This window comes from Scardinius erythrophthalmus (genome assembly GCF_964197995.2).
Source record: "Scardinius erythrophthalmus genome assembly, chromosome: 20".
NCBI classification, from domain to species: domain Eukaryota; kingdom Metazoa; phylum Chordata; class Actinopteri; order Cypriniformes; family Leuciscidae; genus Scardinius; species Scardinius erythrophthalmus.
In genome coordinates this window covers 19913948-19934417 of record NC_138240.1, presented here as the reverse complement: position 1 = coordinate 19934417, position 20470 = coordinate 19913948, and the positions used below count along the sequence as shown (strand labels likewise).

The 20470-nt window shown below is 38.7% G+C and overlaps 1 protein-coding gene across 8 annotated transcripts in view; it reads left to right on the top strand.

Moving 5' to 3' along the window:
- gapvd1 (GTPase activating protein and VPS9 domains 1) overlaps positions 1–20470 on the top strand; it is a 45172-nt gene that overhangs the window by 12091 nt on the left and 12611 nt on the right. For 3 of the 8 annotated variants that reach the window (XM_081349607.1, XM_081349606.1, XM_081349605.1), the window contains 15 exons: positions 825–1029; positions 5248–5515; positions 5739–6314; positions 7371–7457; positions 7859–7993; positions 9231–9423; positions 10422–10502; positions 11422–11579; positions 11699–11828; positions 12087–12212; positions 12329–12502; positions 14903–15028; positions 16596–16730; positions 18038–18157; positions 19998–20075. In XM_081349607.1, the coding sequence (XP_081205733.1) occupies positions 845–1029; positions 5248–5515; positions 5739–6314; positions 7371–7457; positions 7859–7993; positions 9231–9423; positions 10422–10502; positions 11422–11579; positions 11699–11828; positions 12087–12212; positions 12329–12502; positions 14903–15028; positions 16596–16730; positions 18038–18157; positions 19998–20075 (2572 nt within the window). In that variant the 5' untranslated portion in view covers positions 825–844. The remainder of the gene's footprint in view (positions 1–824; positions 1030–5247; positions 5516–5738; positions 6315–7370; positions 7458–7858; positions 7994–9230; positions 9424–10421; positions 10503–11421; positions 11580–11698; positions 11829–12086; positions 12213–12328; positions 12503–14902; positions 15029–16595; positions 16731–18037; positions 18158–19997; positions 20076–20470) is intronic. The other 5 variants (XM_081349610.1, XM_081349609.1, XM_081349608.1 and 2 more) reach the window with 4 other exon arrangements.

Here is a 20470-nt window from a genome sequence, read left to right as displayed (position 1 = left end):
TAAACACAGTTTACTGAAAGTTAGACGTGTCACATTACAGTTGAACTTAATACACAATGACATATTTAGAGAACTATCTGTGGAAACTTTTATCCAGGTCAATGCAAAATGTCTAGTAGATTTATTCTAGTCAACTTGATGTATTTTGTCTTGAACAACAGACAGATCTCATTCAGTTGACTAGAATGACTATTGTCTGTTCTTCTGTCACTCACAGCCTCTTTTTTTTAATTCATGTCTAATTAATTATGGCATCTGCTCCAACTGAAGTCTATTGTGTTTTGATCAGTATTGTCTCTGAACCCCTTTTGAAAACAGTTCCTCAAGTTTGTCAGTTTCCCATCGGGGTGGGTGGTAAAACCAAAAAACTCATGGAATGAGTGATTATTTTTTTTTTTTTTTATCATGGTAACTGTGTTATTAATTTAGAAGAAAAATGTGTCCCAAAAATACATTGATGTATTACTTATTTTTTCCATCGCTTAGTGAAGTAATGTTCATAAATGAAAAGTTCATCTCATTTTATTTTCTTTATTTGAGACTTGATGTATGCAAACTACAAGGTATGATTATTTATTACATGAATTAGAAATCTGTCATCAGATCAAACACAGCTTCACATTACGCAATGCTTGAGTTAACAAAAGACTCAAAGTAATACACTATAAATATGTCTGCTATAGTGTGGTTTATACTGCTCAGATTTGTTACTCATACTTTGCCCATCTCTTCTATTGAATTTACATTAGTGTTTACATTATATTCTGGTGACAATTCTTTCAATATTTCTACTTTAGCCTACTTGTTTTGCTGTCTATTTGCAGCGCCGTGGCTGAGCTGAACGATGGTGAAGCCAGACATTCACACTCTGGCCCACCACCTGAAGCAGGAACGGCTGTACGTGGCATCAGAGAAGCAGCTCATCCAGCGTCTCAACAATGAAGTGCTAAAGACAGCAGAGAGGCTCTACCGTGCAGCCTGGATTGCCAAACAACAAAGGATCAACCTCGACCGCCTAATCCTAACCAGGTGACTGCACTGTGCACTCCAGACCAGTAAAACCAGGAGACTCTCCTTGTTACTTTCTTTCATGACTCATTACCTGATTAACTGAACTGGAAGAATCACTAAGATCACATTGCAGATTATCTCTGTGGTAGGTGGCTGGGGAAAGAGCCAAATTAGTTTTCTGGCTTGGCAAGTTCTGACATCTGATTGACTAATACTTTCTTTTATGTCTTTCATCATTTTAGACTTCGTTAGAAAGATTTGTCATCTTTTACTCAAACTCATAAAGGTTTGGAACAACATTAAGGCCTTTCTTTGCGGAACAGTAAAAAATAAATGAAGAATGTTCCGGACACTTTTTTTTCCAAATAAAACAGCTTGGTTTTCCATTCACTTTCATTATATGGAATAGAGAGGCCTGTACATTCTCTAGTAGTTCTACTTTTGTGTTACATGGAAGAAACAAAGTTTTGGTTTGGAAAATCATGAGGGTGAGTAAATGACGACTCGCTCTTAAAAAAAAAAGGTGCTGAGAGGGTGAATTAAAATAAGAAATGTATTGATTTTTAGTTATTTAGCTTATTATTTGTGAAAGGGCACTCTATTCGGAGTTCAGTTCGATCATACTCATGCACTGTGAGAGGAGTTTTGTGCATGAACACTCATGAAGCGCACACCCAGAAATCTCAGTCAGTGCGTGAATACTGAATTGAGTTCTCTTTCATGTCGTCTTGTAGCCTGGCAAGCCAGACCTACATCAAGATGTTAGGTCTGGAAACTCACCATAGTCACGGCTCACTCCGAGGGGCGGGATAAACGGCTGTCTTTCAAATTCCCTCTGCATGCAATAGGACAGCGCTTCAACCAACCAGAGCGTTTTCCCAACAGCGGAGCTTAGTTGATAGATTCAACTTTTGCCATATCTGGCCGGCAAAACGACGAAAACATCTTCCTTTTTTTAAAGAATGACTTAAGTGCCGTTCTTTGCTCTTTTCTCAAAGAAAAACTTAACTCCAAGTCCTCCAGAGTCGCGGCCAAAGCCGATTCGAAAGACCGTTGTTCTCCATCAGCAGCCGCCATTCTTTGTTTTCAAGTAGCAGCAGCCAGGTAACCGTCGCAACTCTGTCGTGTATGTTAAGCCCGCCCCCGCCTACTCTATACACAACGTGATTGGCCTGACCCAATCTGGGTTTTTGCAGCGAGAAGGTTCATTGAGAGTGTCTAGACTACCCTGGCTGCGAAATACATTTTGCTGCCGCTAGGGTGCGTCTAGATTTCTAGGCTAGTCGTCTTGCACTTGAACAGACAAATTCTAGATTTAAAGGGGTGGTTCGGGATTTTTGACATCGGACCTCATTTTTAAGTCAGCCTGGTTGTTATTCATCAGTGGAGACATTTTTTAAAAAAAATTATCCAGTCCTTATATTTGGATAGTTAGCCAATGCTAGGCTAGCGCGAGTCAAGGGTAGATGTTAGCCAGCCATTAAAAACCGTTTTACCCACTCCAAACGCAAATCAATTATAACACTAGACTATCGATGCAAATGTCCGTTGAGAGAATAATGTTAGAAATCAAACTTACCTTTCATCTCAATGATCCCAAAGGAACTAGTTTCTCAGCAGCTGCGGAATTTTACTTTGCTCCAGTTAGTAATGCGGCAAAAAGTAAACACAGAAAAGAAGCGCACTACAGTGTGTGCAGTACATGTGTGTACCGGCTCACTCGGTTGCCTAGGTAATCAATATTACTTTGCTGCTGCTGTAGACAAGGCTTATGATTACAGGGAACAAATTATAACTAATGCAATGTGATGAAAGGTAAGTTTGATTTCTAACATTATTCTCTCAACGTACATTTGCATCGATAGTCTAGTGTTATAACTGATTTGCGTTTGGTGCACTGTGGAGTGGGTAAAACGGTTTTTAATGGCTGGCTAACATCTACCCTTGACTCGCGCTAGCCTAGCATCGGCTAACTATCCAAATATAAGGACTGGATAATTTTTTTTAAAAAATGTCTCCACTGATGAATAACAACCAGGGGTGCGTTTCCCGAAAGCATCGTTGGCCAACTATGGTCGCAAGTTCATCGCAATGTCCATTGAACTCTATTGGTAACGACGGAACTTGCGACCATAGTTGGCCAACGATGCTTTCGGGAAACGCACCCCAGGCTGACTTAAAAATGAGGTCCGATGTCAAAAATCCCGAACCACCCCTTTAAAATGCCCATCTTGGAGAGAGTCGGTTATGTTTTATAGTCCCCCTGAAGTCAATTTTATCCCTTAAAACTCATAGTTGATCACCAAAATTACATATTTAAATTTTTTTTCCTGTGAAAAAAATTTCTTCATGTCTTTAAATAGCTTGTATGTAACTGTGCACCCTTGCTTCATTTAGTATACGCGGATCCATGAGTATGCTAATTAATTAGCCCCGCCCTCACTCACTCACTCACTCACTCACTCACTCAGCTCAGAGATCCACTTGCTCGGTCAACTTACTGAGGTAAACACTGCACAATGGTATCGCTCTTTACAAAGTCCGACACATAACGGTAATTCATATAATTAACCTTTTGCTTGACTATGTTATCAAACAGCCACCTCAGACTCAGACAGCTGCCTTCTAACAATCAGTATCCTTCCAAACTCTTTGAACAACTCAGCACGTCAGTGGAGAGAGGCATATAGTTCATCATAACATTGTAAAATACATCATATTGTACATAATTCACACACTGTTTTGCTAAAAGTACCCGTTTTTTCATATCAACAGAAAAATATACCGGGATAACTTGGCTTCTCTTGAGACTCCCCTACTTCAGAGCAGTCATAGTTGATGATATGCTAAAGCCCGCCGGCACATTGATGTGATTGGTTACAAGGTAGTTTGTGATGTAAGAAACACAAGCGATTTCAAACCGCATGTTTTGAGACTGTGTTTAGATCAATGCAGTTTTAAAGAGAAAATACTCTGCAATGTGCTTGGAAATTTTCACATGGTTTGTCTTCTAGCATATCAAAAACACTACATGGATAAACAACATTAAAAACTTGATTTTCACCACAGGTTCTGACACAATGAAAACAATAACTATTATAATTTAATTATTTATTTATTTTTGTGGTGGGGCCAGTGAACATTTTGACACGGCAAGTAAAAATTTTAACCGTAGAAATAATCCTTAACGTTGAGGCCTGGCTTATTTTGTCGTTTTAAACAAGGGGGTAATCCAGCACCCGGAAAGCGTACCTTCCCCGGGGGCCGCCATTGGTTAGCAAGCCATCACCTGCTGTTAGCATTCCATTCCATTCATTTTGGTGTCACTTTGACAGCAAACAACTTTACATCTGAGGTGTTTAAAGACTCCATTTGTCCATTATTTATTTATAAAGAAACACGACAATGTATAAAAGGCTCCATTATCTTGTATCTTACGTTATGGCCCCGTAGAAGCAGTTTTTGTAAAAATAGGCTAACGATTGTGTCATAACCACGCGACTCTCTGTCGCACAGTTGAGAAATTAGCATATAGACAGGAGGAGAAACTTGCAGGCAATCGAGGGGGGACGTTGAGGCATAAAGTCTGATAAAGTCCAGGGAGAAGCCCATAGAGAGTCATAAAGTTGCTCCTGCTCCTAGCTCATGGACAGCTCCTACTCACGCTCTCCGTCTCTGCAAGTTTCGGAAGGGAATGATTCAGATTTCTCTTGGCACAGCTACTAGAAGACAGTCGGGTTGCTCACGTCACATCTACGTCGTCAAGCTCAGTTTGAGTTTGCGCAGTACGCTCAGCCATCAGGAAGTGAGTGCTTCTAATTGACTTCACTTTTCTCTGTTGAAGTCTATGGGGTCGCTGTGTCCATTTCTTAAATCATTAGGGATATGGTTTTAAATCATTAGGGATTTCCTGGTTTGGTTCTGTGATAAAAGAAAAAGAAAAAGTGGTACAGATTTTTGGTCATACCGCCCAGCCCTACCATCATCTATAGTACATTGCAGCACACTATCAAATGATTAAATCTGTAGTCTTGGATTCTAGTCCAACATTCAAGGTAGTTCAGGGTGGCTCCTTTTCAGTGGGGATTTTGTAAATCTTCAATTGTAACCAACCAGCAGATACTATCTAGATATTTCTTAAATGCACATTCATTCCAATGCATCTCCAGGGTGATCAGATTTAATTACATGGTTTTCTGCGATCCACTTGTCTGAATGTGTCTCTCTCCTTTCCAGTGTGGAGGCTTCTCCTGCGGAATGCTGTCAGCATGCCAAGTTTCTGGAGGACACACAGTTTGTGGATGGTTATAAGACACTGGGCTTTCAGGAGAGCATCTACGGGGAGTTCTTGGGCCGGTTGAGGGAGAACCCACGATTGGTGGCATCCTGTCTGGTGGCAGGAGAGAGACTCAATCACGAGCACACGCAGGGGGTCATACACACAGTCTTCACCTCACTCTATGGCAACTGCATCATGCAAGAGGATGAAAGCTACCTGCTGCAGGTACATTGGATGTGTGTAGTGATATAAATCTGCAGGTGTATCAAAGCATTTAAACTTTTTCTAGTCCAAGTTAATACAATTTGTTTATTTGTAATAGTCACTAGCCATTACTTTTTATTATAGTATGCATGTATGTATGTATGTATGTATGTATATATATGTTTGTTTGTTTGCTTGATACTTATACCAGGTAACGCTGTTTGTGCTTTCCTACTCTGAACAGGTGCTGCGTTATTTGGTGGAATTTGAACTAAAGGAGAGTGACAACCCTCGCCGCCTGTTACGGCGAGGCACGTGTGCCTTCAGCATCCTCTTCAAACTCTTCTCCGAGGGCCTGTATTCTGCTAAGCTTTTTCTCACTGCAACCCTTCATGAGCCCATCATGCAACTGCTGGTGGAGGACGAGGACCATCTAGAGACAGATCCAGCCAAACTGATAGAACGCTTTACCCCGACCCAGCAGGAGCGCCTGTTTGGGGAGAAAGGCACAGATGAGTACCGCAGAAAAGTTCAGGCAGAGGTGGAGGCCAATGAGGCCAAGCTTGTGACCCTGGTCAATACCTTTATCGGCTACCTGAAGCAGAACACCTACTGCTTCCCACAGAGTCTGCGTTGGATTGTGTCTCAGATGTATAAGACGCTGGCACGGGTTGAGAGGTTAGAGGTCGGGGAGGTGAGGACGATGTGCACCGACTTGCTGCTCACCTGCTTCATCTGTCCAGCCATTGTCAACCCTGAACAGTACGGCATCATCTCAGATGCACCCATCAATGAGGTGGCTCGTTTCAACCTCATGCAGGTAGAGGATAATGGTGTTGCATCATTATCAGTATATTAATGTAATTACTTTGACTGCCATTAGTTAGTTAAAATGCTGATAGTATAACAGTATTACAGATAAGAATTTCCACTTTCACAACAATTTATTTTTGAGTGGTATTTAGATATATAGTATAAAAGCAAACTAACATATTTATTAAAACCAAAGTTTTTATTTATTTATTTAGATACCATTGTGAAAAAGTATTTGTTTGTGAATGGATAACTTGAACTAGGCCTGTAATTGTTGCATGATTAGCCAGCAAGCAATTTTGTGTCATTTTAAATTTTAAATCTTTCATACCATATTTTATTATATGTAGAGTGTTACTTACAGAACAGAGTAACAGCTTTCAGTTAAATTCAAGTTATGGTTCAGTTTTTTTGAAGTTGAAAGTTATTACTTGCAGTTTAGTGAGGCAGATGCTATTTCTCTTACCTGCCAGGGAAGATTCGCACCAGTGATCTGAGAGATTGGGAGTCTTTTTGACCAATTAATTAAAATAACCAAATTATAAGAATTATTTGATTGTGATTTACACTGCTTTCATCAGCTTTTCATCATCATTATATTACAAAACAACTGTAATCTCTGTAATGTGTAACTGTTTCCAACAATAATAAGAAATGTTTCTTGAGCACCAAATCAGCATAATAGAGACTGGAGTAATGATGCTGGAAATTCAGCTTTGTCATCACAGGAATAAATTATGTTTTAAATATATTAAAATAGAAAACTTATAAATTATAATCATATTTTACAATATTACTGTTATTACTGTACTCTTGATCAAATAACTGCAGCTGTGGTGAGCATTAGAGACTTCTTTCAAAAACATAAATAATCTTACTGACTAGGATAAAATGAATTTTTATTTTTTTTGACATGAGGCTGTAGATTCAGCGACAGTGCATGAAACACTGGATTATGTTTTTTTTCTAGAATCAAATGCTTGTTCTAACACATTTAGTGTTATTCATGTCTGTCTGTGTTATGAATGTATTTGGAAAAATAAAATCTAATTTGATCATTTAGGTGGGGCAATTATTGCAACAATTAGCCATGTCTGATGCAGATGATGGAGATCCTCGACGTAAAAGCAGTTTATTAAAGTTTGATAAGGTAAGAATCCCAAAATACAAAGCTTCCTTGTCTCTGATTCTGAAACTACATCTATTTAGCGTATTGCGTATTGGCCAGTTTACATAATAGGGTCACAATAAATTTCAGTAGTCTAAACCAACATCATTCTCAATATGATTTGACCGCCAAAATGAATATGCCATTGAACTTATTCCTTTATTTTAAATCACAGTTTAGCAAATGTCATCTGGCCATGTATACAAAAGATTGACGTAATGCACACAGAATACATTGTGCATGTTACACAAAGAGTAAGAGTAGTGCCATGCTAGTACACTATTCCAAACATAATCAGAAAACGTTAAATGGTTCACTTACTAACATGTTCCAAGTCTTTTTTTGTGATTGACTCATTGAAGTTTGCTTTTTGGTCTTTTCAGACGTGTGTTGCTGCCTTTTTGGATGTTGTCATTGGTGGAAGAGCTGTCGAGACCCCACCCATGTCGTCAATGAATTTACTGGAGGGCCTGTCACGGACGGTGGTTTTCATGACTCATAATCAGCTTTTAGCTCTGGTATGTAATGAAAGAGGCGTGTAGAAGGAAGTTAATGTCAGCTGACTTTTATGATTTCAAAATCAAAAGTACAAATGAGATAAATGGGCTGTTAAATATCCCTCTAAAATATGGTCTGCATTTTTGTAACAAGTTGCACTATGACTTATATAAGACTTATGCAGTTTCACATCCTTTTATGAACCGCTCTGTTCAGATGAATCTTTTTAGGTTAGCAGACATAGGTAATGTAATCCTAAACGTTGTCATATATTTACTAGCTAGTCCACCTTCGGTATATTACGACAGGATTTTAATTTGATACAATTATAAAAATATAATGTGATACTAAAATGAATGCATTAATTATGTCCGCTGACCTGCATGTAAATAAGCACACAAAAACATTAACACTAAGGACTGATGTGGAAAGTAGGCTTGTGACTAGCTTATGATAAGGATATGGAAATAAATCAAATAATTTATTGACCTCTAAAGCCACTTTTTTTTGTAGTGTCAATTCAAAGATATTAGATTATTGTAGCAAATTAGTAAAGCATTGAATTTTCTTCCTCAGAGCTTTTACGTAATATTGATGTGCAATAATGTGCAGTTAATTTAATTAATCACAGTGTCATGTAATTCATTTAAAATGCATAATCACTTTTTTTAATTCATTTGACAGCCCTAATCAAAACATATCACAGTACTTTTACTCTACTCTTGAGACATGAGACTCAGATCAATGAAATATGAATCGTTCTGTTGGTTTAAAAGAAGGTGAAGTAGACAAGCCCAAACCCGTCACGTCAATACAGCAGTAACAGTCATGCTTCATACCTTTACAGCCACAATGCTTTACTCTTCCTGCACAACCCTGCCAAGAGCCAATAACCCTCCATTTCCCTGGTTTTCTTCTCAGCATGAGCAGCAAGATGTTCATCATCACACTGTCATTTACAGAGCCAATTAGCCCGACTCCTATGTTGTTATTGCATTAGACTCACTGTTTGAAATTCACTAATGATGATAGCTGAATAACGAGGCCCACCTGCATTAATTACCAGCACGGATTAAGAGTGAGTCAAAAAATTACTTGAAGACATAAAGAAAGCTCACCGTACATCTTTGTAAGCCTTATTTCACAGGATATTGACATAAAGAAATTATCGGATAGCAATTTAGAGTGATTGTTTGATAGTACGTTTGTACCAAAGCAAAGCAAAAAAAGTGTCTTAAACCTCATTTCTGTGTTCAGGTGGACTTTGTGCGTAGTGTCACTGCAGGCGATCAGCTCAGAGAAGAAGACCACCTGGCACTGGAAACCCTACTAGCCAATGTACCTCAGTCCCGCACGACAAAGAGCAACAGCCTGGAGCTCACGCCCTCTAACACGCCCCAGCTCTCTCCAGCTACCACACCCGCCAACAAGAAGAACAGACTCCCCATTGGTATTCCTTCTACATTCACTTTACTGCATGTTGGTTGCTGCAAATGTTTTGGAGACTAACCCTCTGATTACAGAAAATGCAGTCCACTATAATCTGATTCAATAATAAATGACTCTTTTGAGCTGGTTCTTTTAATGAATTGTTTAGAAAGAATTGAATTATTTCACTTAATGAACCTACTGAATCAGTTAGAGAGCTTACTGAATCAACATCTGACTCGGTAATCGAACTATACTGTAAATATGATTACTTTCATATTGAAACATTGACTTTCATATGTTCATATTGAAAGCAAGTTTTGTGTATTTAAAGATGTGAAACTTAAATCTTAAACTGGTTGTTCATATGACAGTTTGTAGGAAGATACACACTTGTTTTTTTTTGGTAATAAATTAAATGGTATAATATTAAAATTAAAAGTATTATTATTAATAATACAGTTTATATAATGATACACACTTGGGTTTCTGTAACAAATAATATTATTAATAATTATTTGTTGTTATTTTATAATAATAATTTTTTTGTTAAAAAAATAAATAAATCTTTTTTAGTCATAACCCATGCATTCTTCACAGAGAAAGCAATCTCAAAATAAGCTCAGAGAAAAAAAATATTGATTGAGGTCTGAGAAAAGTTGGATTTAAAATAATTTTAATGTATTTCACTCAATATGAAAAAAAAAAAAATGTTTCTGCACGGAGCATAGCACTGTTACCTTAGCAATATTCTAACCTGTTCAAAATGTATTCAGATCAGTTACGAGCATCGGAGGCTTAAGAGTCATAAGCATTCTGGAACAGAGCTAATATCTCTTCTGTACCACCCACAAGACATGGACATTATTTGATGGTCTTATGTTAATTTACTAGTGTTTGTTCTTACACTCATTTACATTTACTGATCTTTTACACAGTTTATCTTATCCACCAACTCTCTGATTTCCCCCTTCTGTCTCTTCCACCTTTTTTTCCTGCCTTGCTGCCAATGATCATCAGGACAACAGTTGGCAGCCATAACGTGTTGGGAGCCCTCTGCCACTGCCCTGTCCGCTCATATACCCTTAGTAACCCCATTTGGTGGGTAACACTGTCGCTCTGCCGTGAACGACATGTACAATTACCTCCGTCCACTCATAGCTTCTTAACGCTTCACCCATGCTGTAACAGTGCTCACTATGGCCCTGTTTACACCTGGTATTAAGATGTGTTTTGGTTGATCGGCTTCTGTATGTTTTTTAGTCGTCTCTGGGCGCGTTCATATGTAAATTGCGCAAGGTTATTTTGTCCATTAGATCGAAAGATCTAAAAAAAAAAAACCCATACATTTACCTGACCAAAGACCCTCCAATTGAGGAAATCAGGAGGTAAGTGGTTGAAAATGGACAAAAGAGCCGGGTTCTGCCTCTTCTACTTGTGATCCGATCGACCAAAACGCATCTAAATACCAGGTGTAAACCTGTAAAAGCCTGTGTCTGCCGTGTGTGTCCCTGCTATACAATTCACTTCCGCTATAACACATCTGGACTGCAATACTTGCCTCTAGCGATATAAATGTAGTTGTAGTTGCTCAGACAAGCAAAACTGTTTATGAGTGTCATAAATTTTGTAAGATGTAGCCTACCTGCAACTTTTTCCACAGTATTCCAGCTGTTTTCTTCATTTGATTTGTTTGCTTTGCTTTATCCAGTTTCAATTCCAATTTTAAGACCGATTCTGGACAAAAAGTCTCTCAAAAAAGGTTTCATAATCCATAAAAAGGTGACATTCCAAGTTGTCTAAGAAGTATGGAACATCATCATATTGTCACAGTTATCAGAACAGTTTGTTCACTCGCATGTGTTCTTGTTGCCATTTAAAGATGTTTTTGAGCATTTGTGAGTGCTAATGCTCATGCAGGCTTTCATCGTGTTTTTTTAGGCTTCTGCTAACAGTTTTAGCCGCCTTGCGTTCCTCTAACCCTAACAGTATGTCTCCATTCCCCTTCCTCCTCACCCAGCAGGCTCTCGCAGCCGAAGCCGATCCAACATGGCCCAGGAGGGTGAGATTGAAGCTAGCTCCCAGGAGTCTCTGCAGGAGGTCACGCCTGAGGAAGTGCTGGTCATCTCATTCGGATCCTCACAACAGACTGTACCTGGGATGATGTCAGAAAACGAGGTCTGAAGCTAAAGTCATTATGCCATATGCTGTGATGGTCAATGGTATAGTAGATAACAAGCACTGGTGATTCTATAGATAGTGATATTGGTATGTGACGGCTGTGTCTATGTCCGCAGGTTCTGACTCTGAATCTTGGAGATGGCGGACAAGGAGATGCCCCTGTCGACGACAACAAACTGCACGGCAAGCCTGACAAAACGCTGCGCTTCTCACTTTGCAGTGACAACCTGGAGGGCATTTCTGAGGGTGTGTTTTCACCAGACAACCAGCAGATGGTTCTCTTGTTCATAAACTGTTCCATATCCACCTGGCATTTTCTTTTCTTTCCTATGGTCTTTGTAAGAGAAATTTGTGAAAAATAAATATAGCAGTCTTATTTATTTTATATACATTTTACAGTTTATAGACCTTCTGTTAATTTACAGTTGTAATAAGTGGATAAAACTAAGCATCTGAATACTAGTAGTATGTTAGTGAACATGAATAATTGTGGTCTGTCTGTAGGCCCGTCTAACCGCTCCAATTCAGTTTCTTCTTTGGACTTGGAGGTGGAGTCTGTGTCAGAAGGAGGACCCGGGCCATCTGGTAGTAATGGTGCAGAGGCCTTACAACTACTGGAACATGAACAAGGTGAATTTGTGTTTTAAAGTATTTCACCCAAAAAAATCTCCAGCAACAAACTAAATAGCATTCACAAGAGCTTTTTGGTTAAAGTCGCAAAGCTTGATTATTACTCTGGGTTGTAGCCACTACACAGGATAATTTGGACGATAAACTGCGCAAGTTTGAGATTCGGGACATGATGGGCCTGACAGATGATCGAGACATTTCTGAGACGGTCAGTGAGACTTGGAGTACCGACGTCCTGGGCAGTGACTTCGATCCCAACATGGATGAGGACCGACTGCAGGAGATAGCAGGTATGAGTTTATTTCAGGAGATCTCACAGTCATGGCTACAGTCATAAGGCTTTGCACTTTATAGTGCACTTGTTCATATAGATCATATTAACTTATAACCATAAATAGTAATGGTTTCCTAACAATTTGTTTAGGATTCAAGTGCAAATGACACATTTTACAGTGAGATAAGGTTCTTTTTAGCATGTTAGCCAGCAAACCCATTACTGCCACCTTGTGGTTAACTGTATATTTGCATTTCTCAATTAAGGAGCTATAGAGTGAACTTTACAGTGTCTGTTAGTCCCCTTTAGTAGTGCCATAGTAATTCCAATGGATTGTGTTACTGTAATTATATTTGAGGTTTTACTATTGTAGTCCTTGTAACAAATCATTTGCATGTGCCATTTAGCTATATATATATATATATATATATATATATATATATATATATATATATATATATATATATATATATATATATATATATATATAGTGTTGACTAATTTTGTTTTATTTAGTTCATCCTTTCCTGGATTGAGATATAACTATAGGGTTAGGGTTAAGGGTTTTGACGCAAAAATGTTATGTACAGAGTGATGTGCAGAGCAACCGCAAACTGCTTCTCATTTCATTCGATCACATTCCATCTCTCTCTTCATCTCTTTCTCCTTCTGTCTTTCAGTCAACTCACTCCCTCCACCCCTTCTTTTCACTCTGTTCACTTGTCTTCCATGTTCTCTCTCTTTCTCGCCTCCCTCTCTCTGACATTCACACAGTCCCTGCAGTCTTATTGACCTTGGTTCCTTCTCATTTGCATCCTCCATTTTTCATTCCTCGGAATATGGCGTTGGGGGACTTTTCCATCATTAAGTGAATTTACAGCGATTTCCTTATGTGTTTTCTCCGAGGGATTGGGTTATGAGATACACATTAAATATCCATTAATACCTCATTATCCCACTGATAAGATTACCATGATAATGAGGCAGAAATTCTAATTGTTTCACTACTGCGGGTGCCACTCATTTAATCATGCACCTGAAAGACGGGCGGCCCAGAGCCCCTGCCTCACTCACTGTAAACAGGGCCAGCGGGGGAAAGCTCTCCTGCAGGCCCACAAAACCTGCCCTTGTGTGCGCATGTATGTGTGCGTATGTGGGGAGACGTGACCTGCAGAGAGCTTCATATGGAGCGCTCATGATCTCTGCTTCAGCCCGACCATCAAACGCCCCTGCACGAGTGCAAACACCCCCCCCGCCATGCTAGCTGTTCACCCCCCCCCCCCCCCCCCTTCCTGCTCTCCATCTCCATTCTTCTGCCTTGTTAGGCGTTAGCTCCTGTTGGGAGTGTTTCGGAGAGAGGAGGCGCTGTGTGGGATGCCGGTTGAGAGAATAATGAGGTTATGAGTGATGCTCCGCTCGATCCACACCTCAAAGTCACAACCCTGATGATGCCGCATGTGTGTGTCTGCGTCTGTGCGAGGGAGGCTGCAATTAACCTTTGGCCATCCCTGTCGTAGCCCGCCTACTTGCTGCTTTAGATCAGAGATGCATCATACCCATGTGTTTCTAATGTGTGTGTAGGGCTGTCACAATTCGATTCAATTCCAGTTCACATGCGTGTAATTCAATTTAATTTCAGTTTGATAACGATTAATTTGGATATAAGTCAGGTACAGTACATACAATTTTTATTAATGCTGTAAACTATGCAGGGAACCCTGGCAGTTGGTACAAACTATAATAATGTTTCTACTCAAATTAGTTTTTCGAAATCTAGCCTGAACATTAAAACGTTGGCTGTCATAACTTGTTTTCATAACAGATTTATTCAGACATGCATTCAATATTGAAGAACAGATTAAGAAAAAAATGTAATGAATGTGCCATTTAGTGCATGTTTAGCAAAATGCTCCTCTCTAATTTTAATAGTTTATAAGCTGTTTTATTGAAACTGATTAAGTGATAACATAATACAACATATTACTTTTCTGTAAGTTGTATTGTATTATTCAGCATACCTTCTGATGTTCATACATGTTTATTTTGTGCTGTAACTAGTAGTAAAGCAGAAGAGATGATCAGGTTATCTCGTGTGCTCTGTGCTGCCGCTTCGCTTGAACTGAGGTGCTACAACAATCTGTCATGCGACAATAAAGATTGCCAAATCAATATTTATTGTTTGAATTTCATAATAAAATGGACAGAATTTGAAAGCACAAAACTTATTGTGATTTATTGGATGGTAGGCACGCTTCAAATAATTTTTAGTGAAGGTTTGTTCATGCACCAACTGAAAACAGCATAGACGAAAATATTGTGATTTAAGAATCAATATCTTTTCATCAAAATGAGAATCGATTAAAATCAAGTAATCAGTATTTTCAACCAAGCCCCTGTGTATGTGTTCTCCTCTCAGGGGCGGCGGCGGAGAATGCTTTGGGCAGCTTGCTGTGTTTGCCAGTGCTTCTGGACCCGTACGGTTCTACCATCTCTGAGACAACGAGCGAGGCGTGGAGCGTGGAGGTTCTGCCAAGTGACTCAGGTGAGATCTGAATGCATACAAGAGTAGTTTAGTGACTAAGGCTGCCCATGTACTGGTGATCTCTCTCAGAGCGTTACTATTCAGTTTTGGCTTTACTCAAGAGTCTTTATTAATGTATTGTAGCTCTGGTACTAATAATAAAGTAATAATGATTTGCATAAATGTACTAAAATTTTGTTTATTTTCCCCAAATAAAGGATTAACAATGTGTACATGGTTCGGTCATGACTGTTTCGGTAGTGACAATTTTAGATACTTTTGAGACTAGCTCAAAGATGCTAATCAGTACATGGTTACCTAGCACAGTTCTGAACAGTTGTACACACATAAACATTTTTTTTATGGATTAACACCCAAAAAAGTTTGCTTAATTGCAGAGAAAAGGTAGTGGTAGTGACGTTCCTTTAAGTTACACACAGATTTTCACTTCTGGACACATTTACCTCAAAACGATGGTACCTATCTACTATGAAAGAGAGAAGATATAAACAAGAGGGACACAGGAATATTTACTAATCAAAAATATAGGGGTGTGGTCAAAATCAGTCTCAACCAATGGACTAAAACATACACTGTTTCGGTAGTGACATGAACATGCGGGACACAGTTTCATTATTTACAAAGAAAATACTGTATATATTTTTTTTAACTTCACCTTTCTTAAAAAAAGTTTTAAAAACTATGGAAAAAATTGCAAAAATTATTTCAATATCATTTTCACAAGTTGAAATTTAGGGGTTAAGGTTCAGGAAAGCCACCTCCCAATTGAAAGTACCCAATAAATTATGATTTTATATATATATATATATTAATTAAGCTTACTGATATTTTAAATATTATTGTGGGATTCAAACATCTAAAATTTTAATACCTTAATGTTAAATACTTAAAGGCGATGTTTTGTGTCAAAGCATTGGAACTGTGCATTATGTGCCTGATAGACTTGCTGATCTCCCATTATGATTGTTGATTATTATCTTAATTATTATCACTAGTTTAAAACTTTAATTACATTTTACAGGCTATGTTAAAAAAATGTTTTTTAATTTTTTATATTTTAATTCATATTTAGCTTTTTAATTGAACAAATTTGTTCAGTAGCTTATTAGTTTTTGTTGTGGTATTGAGAATTTTTACATTTTAATGGTATTAGTATCCACTACTGAAATTTGGTTGTTGTGACATCACTAATAATGATCCTGTAAACAAGGCTAATTATGTTATGAATCATACAGTTGTGAATAAGAAATAAATCATGCAGTTGTTGTGAATAAGAAAGTAAAACAACACTGTGCCAGTATCAGGCATACGGCAGTCTGTGTGTGGTCTTGTCTCCCTGCCCGTTTTGCATCACAAACATAGGAAAGAGAGAATGAGTGATTGTTTTTTTGCTTTTCTGGGGTTTGTTTCAGTTCGAGGCGTTGGAAAAGTAGACTCCGAAGACCAATTGAGACCTGCATTATTACAAATGAGCACGTAAATGAGAGCCCTCCACGGGGATGCCCTGAGTGTCTTTTGTGTGTGTGTGGATACACCGTTTTCTATAGTTAATGAATCTGTGTTGCAGAAGCTGCAGACCTGAAGCAGGAGGAACGCTTGCAGGAGCTGGAGAGCTGCTCCGGTGTGGGAAGCACTTCAGATGACACCGAGGTCAGGGAGGTCAGCTCCCGACCCAGCACCCCGGGACTCAGCGTCGTTTCAGGTACACATACACAGAAGCTTAAAGGCCCCGATATACTCACGGTGAACTTCTTTTTCGTTCTTCGCTTAGGGGTAAAAAGAAGTTTGAAATACCTTTGCAGCGACATACTTTTAGCGAACATCCTAAAGCTGTCCACGCTGCTGAGAGCGATGTTTAGATGGAAATGTTAATATGTGCTGCATGCTTTCCTCTCAATAACAAAATAAACAGCAGATCATAGCGACGTGAATCTGTTTGCATGCAGATATTTAATTCGGCTCTCCAGTAGTCACATTGTGTTTATTTATTTAGCACTTTATACAATAGATTGCTTTAAAGCAAGCATGAAAATTCACTTAGAATTACAACTTAAATTTCTACTATAAAGCAATCTTTCAGTGTGTTTGTTTTTACTTGTCTCACTTTGATGGTCTGAACAGAAGAACCTATGACCTATTACATAAATGCCGCAGACAAAAGGTACTTTGAAGGTGTTTACCAGCTGTAGCAAACTTTTTCCGGAAAGTTCTCTTTGGCAAGCTGTTTCGAACAACCAAAACAAACTTTGTTTTAGCCTGATTTTGTTCAAAATGAGGTCATATCAGAGCCTCAATTGCCTAAATGTGTTCAAATGGACGTTCACAGTCAGTCTGGAATCACATATTTGAGTAAGCATGAGCTTGCAGCATTCAGCAATCCGAAGGTTTGAACATCCCGCTTACATGTCACATTTAAATTTTATTCCCTGGCTCACAGAGTTCTTTATTCAGTGGCTCTTCTGCCGTGACATTGTGATGAAGACGAAGAGCCAGGTAACACAACGGCAAACTCCCGACCGACTCCTTGTGGGGAGTTTTCCCTGAGGACTTCTGCAGATGGATTGCCTTTCCCTTCCTCTTTCGTTCATTCTTGCCGTTTCCATCTCTCGTTCACCTACTCTGACCTCCCTGGGGATTCTCCTGCCCTCTTTGTGTGCTCAAGGGAGCATTGGCGTGGTTTCCCCGCTTCCATGAGGAGCTTGAAATGAGATTGGCTGTTCAACTTGGCCACCACTCCATCACCTATACGCTAGACTTTTGCTTACTATCTGAACTATTTTGTATATCTGAGAGATATATACACAGTCAAACTCTAGACTTGTTTTGCTAAGGCAGCAGAAAATATATATATATTTTTTCATCATTATTTTGTTCTTTGTATAAGAGGAATGTCATGCCAAAGTTTCCTCTTTGACAAACCAAACTACTTCACAGCTCTGAAGGTAATATGTTTGCTTCTGTGATTTATAGTTTGAGGTTTTGCTGATTTGTTACATATTGTTTGTGCAGGCATCAGTGCCACGTCAGAGGACATCCCCAATAAGATTGAAGACCTACGCTCAGAGTGCAGCTCAGATTTTGGAGGCAAAGACTCCGTGACCAGTCCAGATGGAGAAGACTCTGCTCATGGTACAAACACACACTCAAGTTACTGATTGGGCACATACACACTGTGCTTTGTACAGAATTTAAGATCAGTGCATTTTCCCAGTGAATGTCAACTTATGTTGCACACCAGTTTATCTGTGGTAAAGGCACATAAGTGCCCAGGAAAACAGATGGCAAAGAGCATAATGCTGACACATCAGATGTTTAAAGAAAATAAGAGCCAGAGGAACATATGAAGAGTTTCGTTGCAAAACGAGATATATCCATTTTGAGAAATGTTGGTTATTTGACATTATTATTTAAGACATCAACAGTCAAGTTCATTCACATTTTTTTGTACATTAAACTATTACTTGAGCTCAGTGAAGGCCAAGGACACAATATTCTTAAAATCCAGGATATTTTTTATTTAATTTTATGTCCATAAATAGTTCATAAATAAGTCAAAAACCATGCCAAAATGCAACATATTTATCTTAACATTGTCAAACATCTTAAATTGGTTAAAAAAAATACATCATAAATATATAGAATAGTATATACAAAGATTGATTAATAATAATAAGATTTCTGAGTTAGTTTTGGCCAGAACATACACAACATAACTTTTTTTTTTTTTTTTTTTTTTTTTTGCAAAACGCTATACATCCACCATAGGCTATATTCTACTACTGTAATACCATTGAAGAAATCTTTTGGATCATCAGTGGGAAAATTAACAATAATTTATCAATTAATCGTAAATATTCATAATATTCAAAAACATAATGCCATAATAAACATAATGTGACTATGGCGTGTGCCAGTAATCCAGGGCAGTCCCTGCTTGAAAAGGTCGGATAACAACGTGCTTGTGCTTCACATAGGGACAGTGGGCATAAAAAAAAAAAAAAAACCCGTTGCACTGCCTGGCTAGCTGAGCTGTCAGAGCAAACAAACTGCAGGATGTTTATCGTTTCAACCATCCACATCCAACAGCTTCGAACTATTTGTGATTAGTTACAATTTAGATAAGTAAGATTAAGTTAGTTAGATAAACGACTTGTAGCTTGTTACAGAAAGAGTGGAGGCTCCTTCCACACCGCTGCTGAAAACCAAACCTGTATGATCAGATCCATAACGTTAGCTTGACTCTGAAGCTTTGATTCTCTGACTGACAGACAGCTGTTGATCAGTGACGTAGCCTACGTGACTGACAGCTCGCCGCCTACAGTATAAACAATTAAATGGTAAACGTTTTTTTTAGTTAGCCTATTGAATCCTCTTTTTAAAAATATATGTTTTATGTTTTGATATTATCGTTAAATCACTGAGCAAACTCGGAGCACTTCACCGGCGCTGACTCTCTCCTCGCTTGACATCCTGAGCTCGCGCAGCATCCTGAACGTTCTAGGCTATACTATAGCCTAACCGTTATATCGCACTTTGTAAAGAAACTGGGCTGGCGGATATCGCGTTTTGGGAAAAAATACATTTTGTAGTAGGCTTAAAATGTACATTTTTAAATCGTATTAATGGCAGCAATTCACACATAGATTAAGGTACATCTGAACAGTGATTTCCAATAATAAAATCCAAATGTCAAAAAATGGCGTTTATCGCGTTTTGCAACCGAACTCTTCATATATACATAATAACTTGGTGCATCTTAAGTTTAAATTCATATTTGAATGTTTTGTGAGATATCAAGTATATCAAACTTTTTTTATCTTCAGATATAAAATATATTTTTCTTTACTATTAAATCTCATCCTGCACAGCTGTTGAATTTGTTTCTTGGGATGTCTGCTGGTGTGGGACTATCCTTTGTCACTCATTTACTTCTTCCTCTATCCACTCCTCCATTCTTCCACCTCTCTAGGAGCTCACAGTCTATCCTGTGCACCCTCTCATGCAGATTCACTGCTGGCCATGTTCGATCCCCTCTCCTCTGGAGAAGGTAATGTCACTTCCCAGCATGCACTGCTGTTGAATGCAGTACTTACACATGTAAGATCTAGAAAGGAGTGCCATTAATGTGCCTAATGACAAGAGCCCACTAAACAGCATGTGTGCTATGAAATAGAGGAAGCGCTTGCCAGATTTCTACCCTATTACGGCCCTTTCTGGTAGAATAAGGGGTTATATTATATTGGTGTTTAAGGGCTAAATTTGATTTGTTTCTGTCCAAGCCCACAAATCCACAATGGAAAGTTGCATAAATGTGTTGGGAGAGACATTGTGAGAATCTGTGTGTGTGGGGCAAGGTGAGGGGATGACAGGTTGCTAGACCTCACTGCAGGCGTTTTGGCTCAGCAGCCCGTCCCCACTGAGCTAGTGGCACAGGGCTGGCAT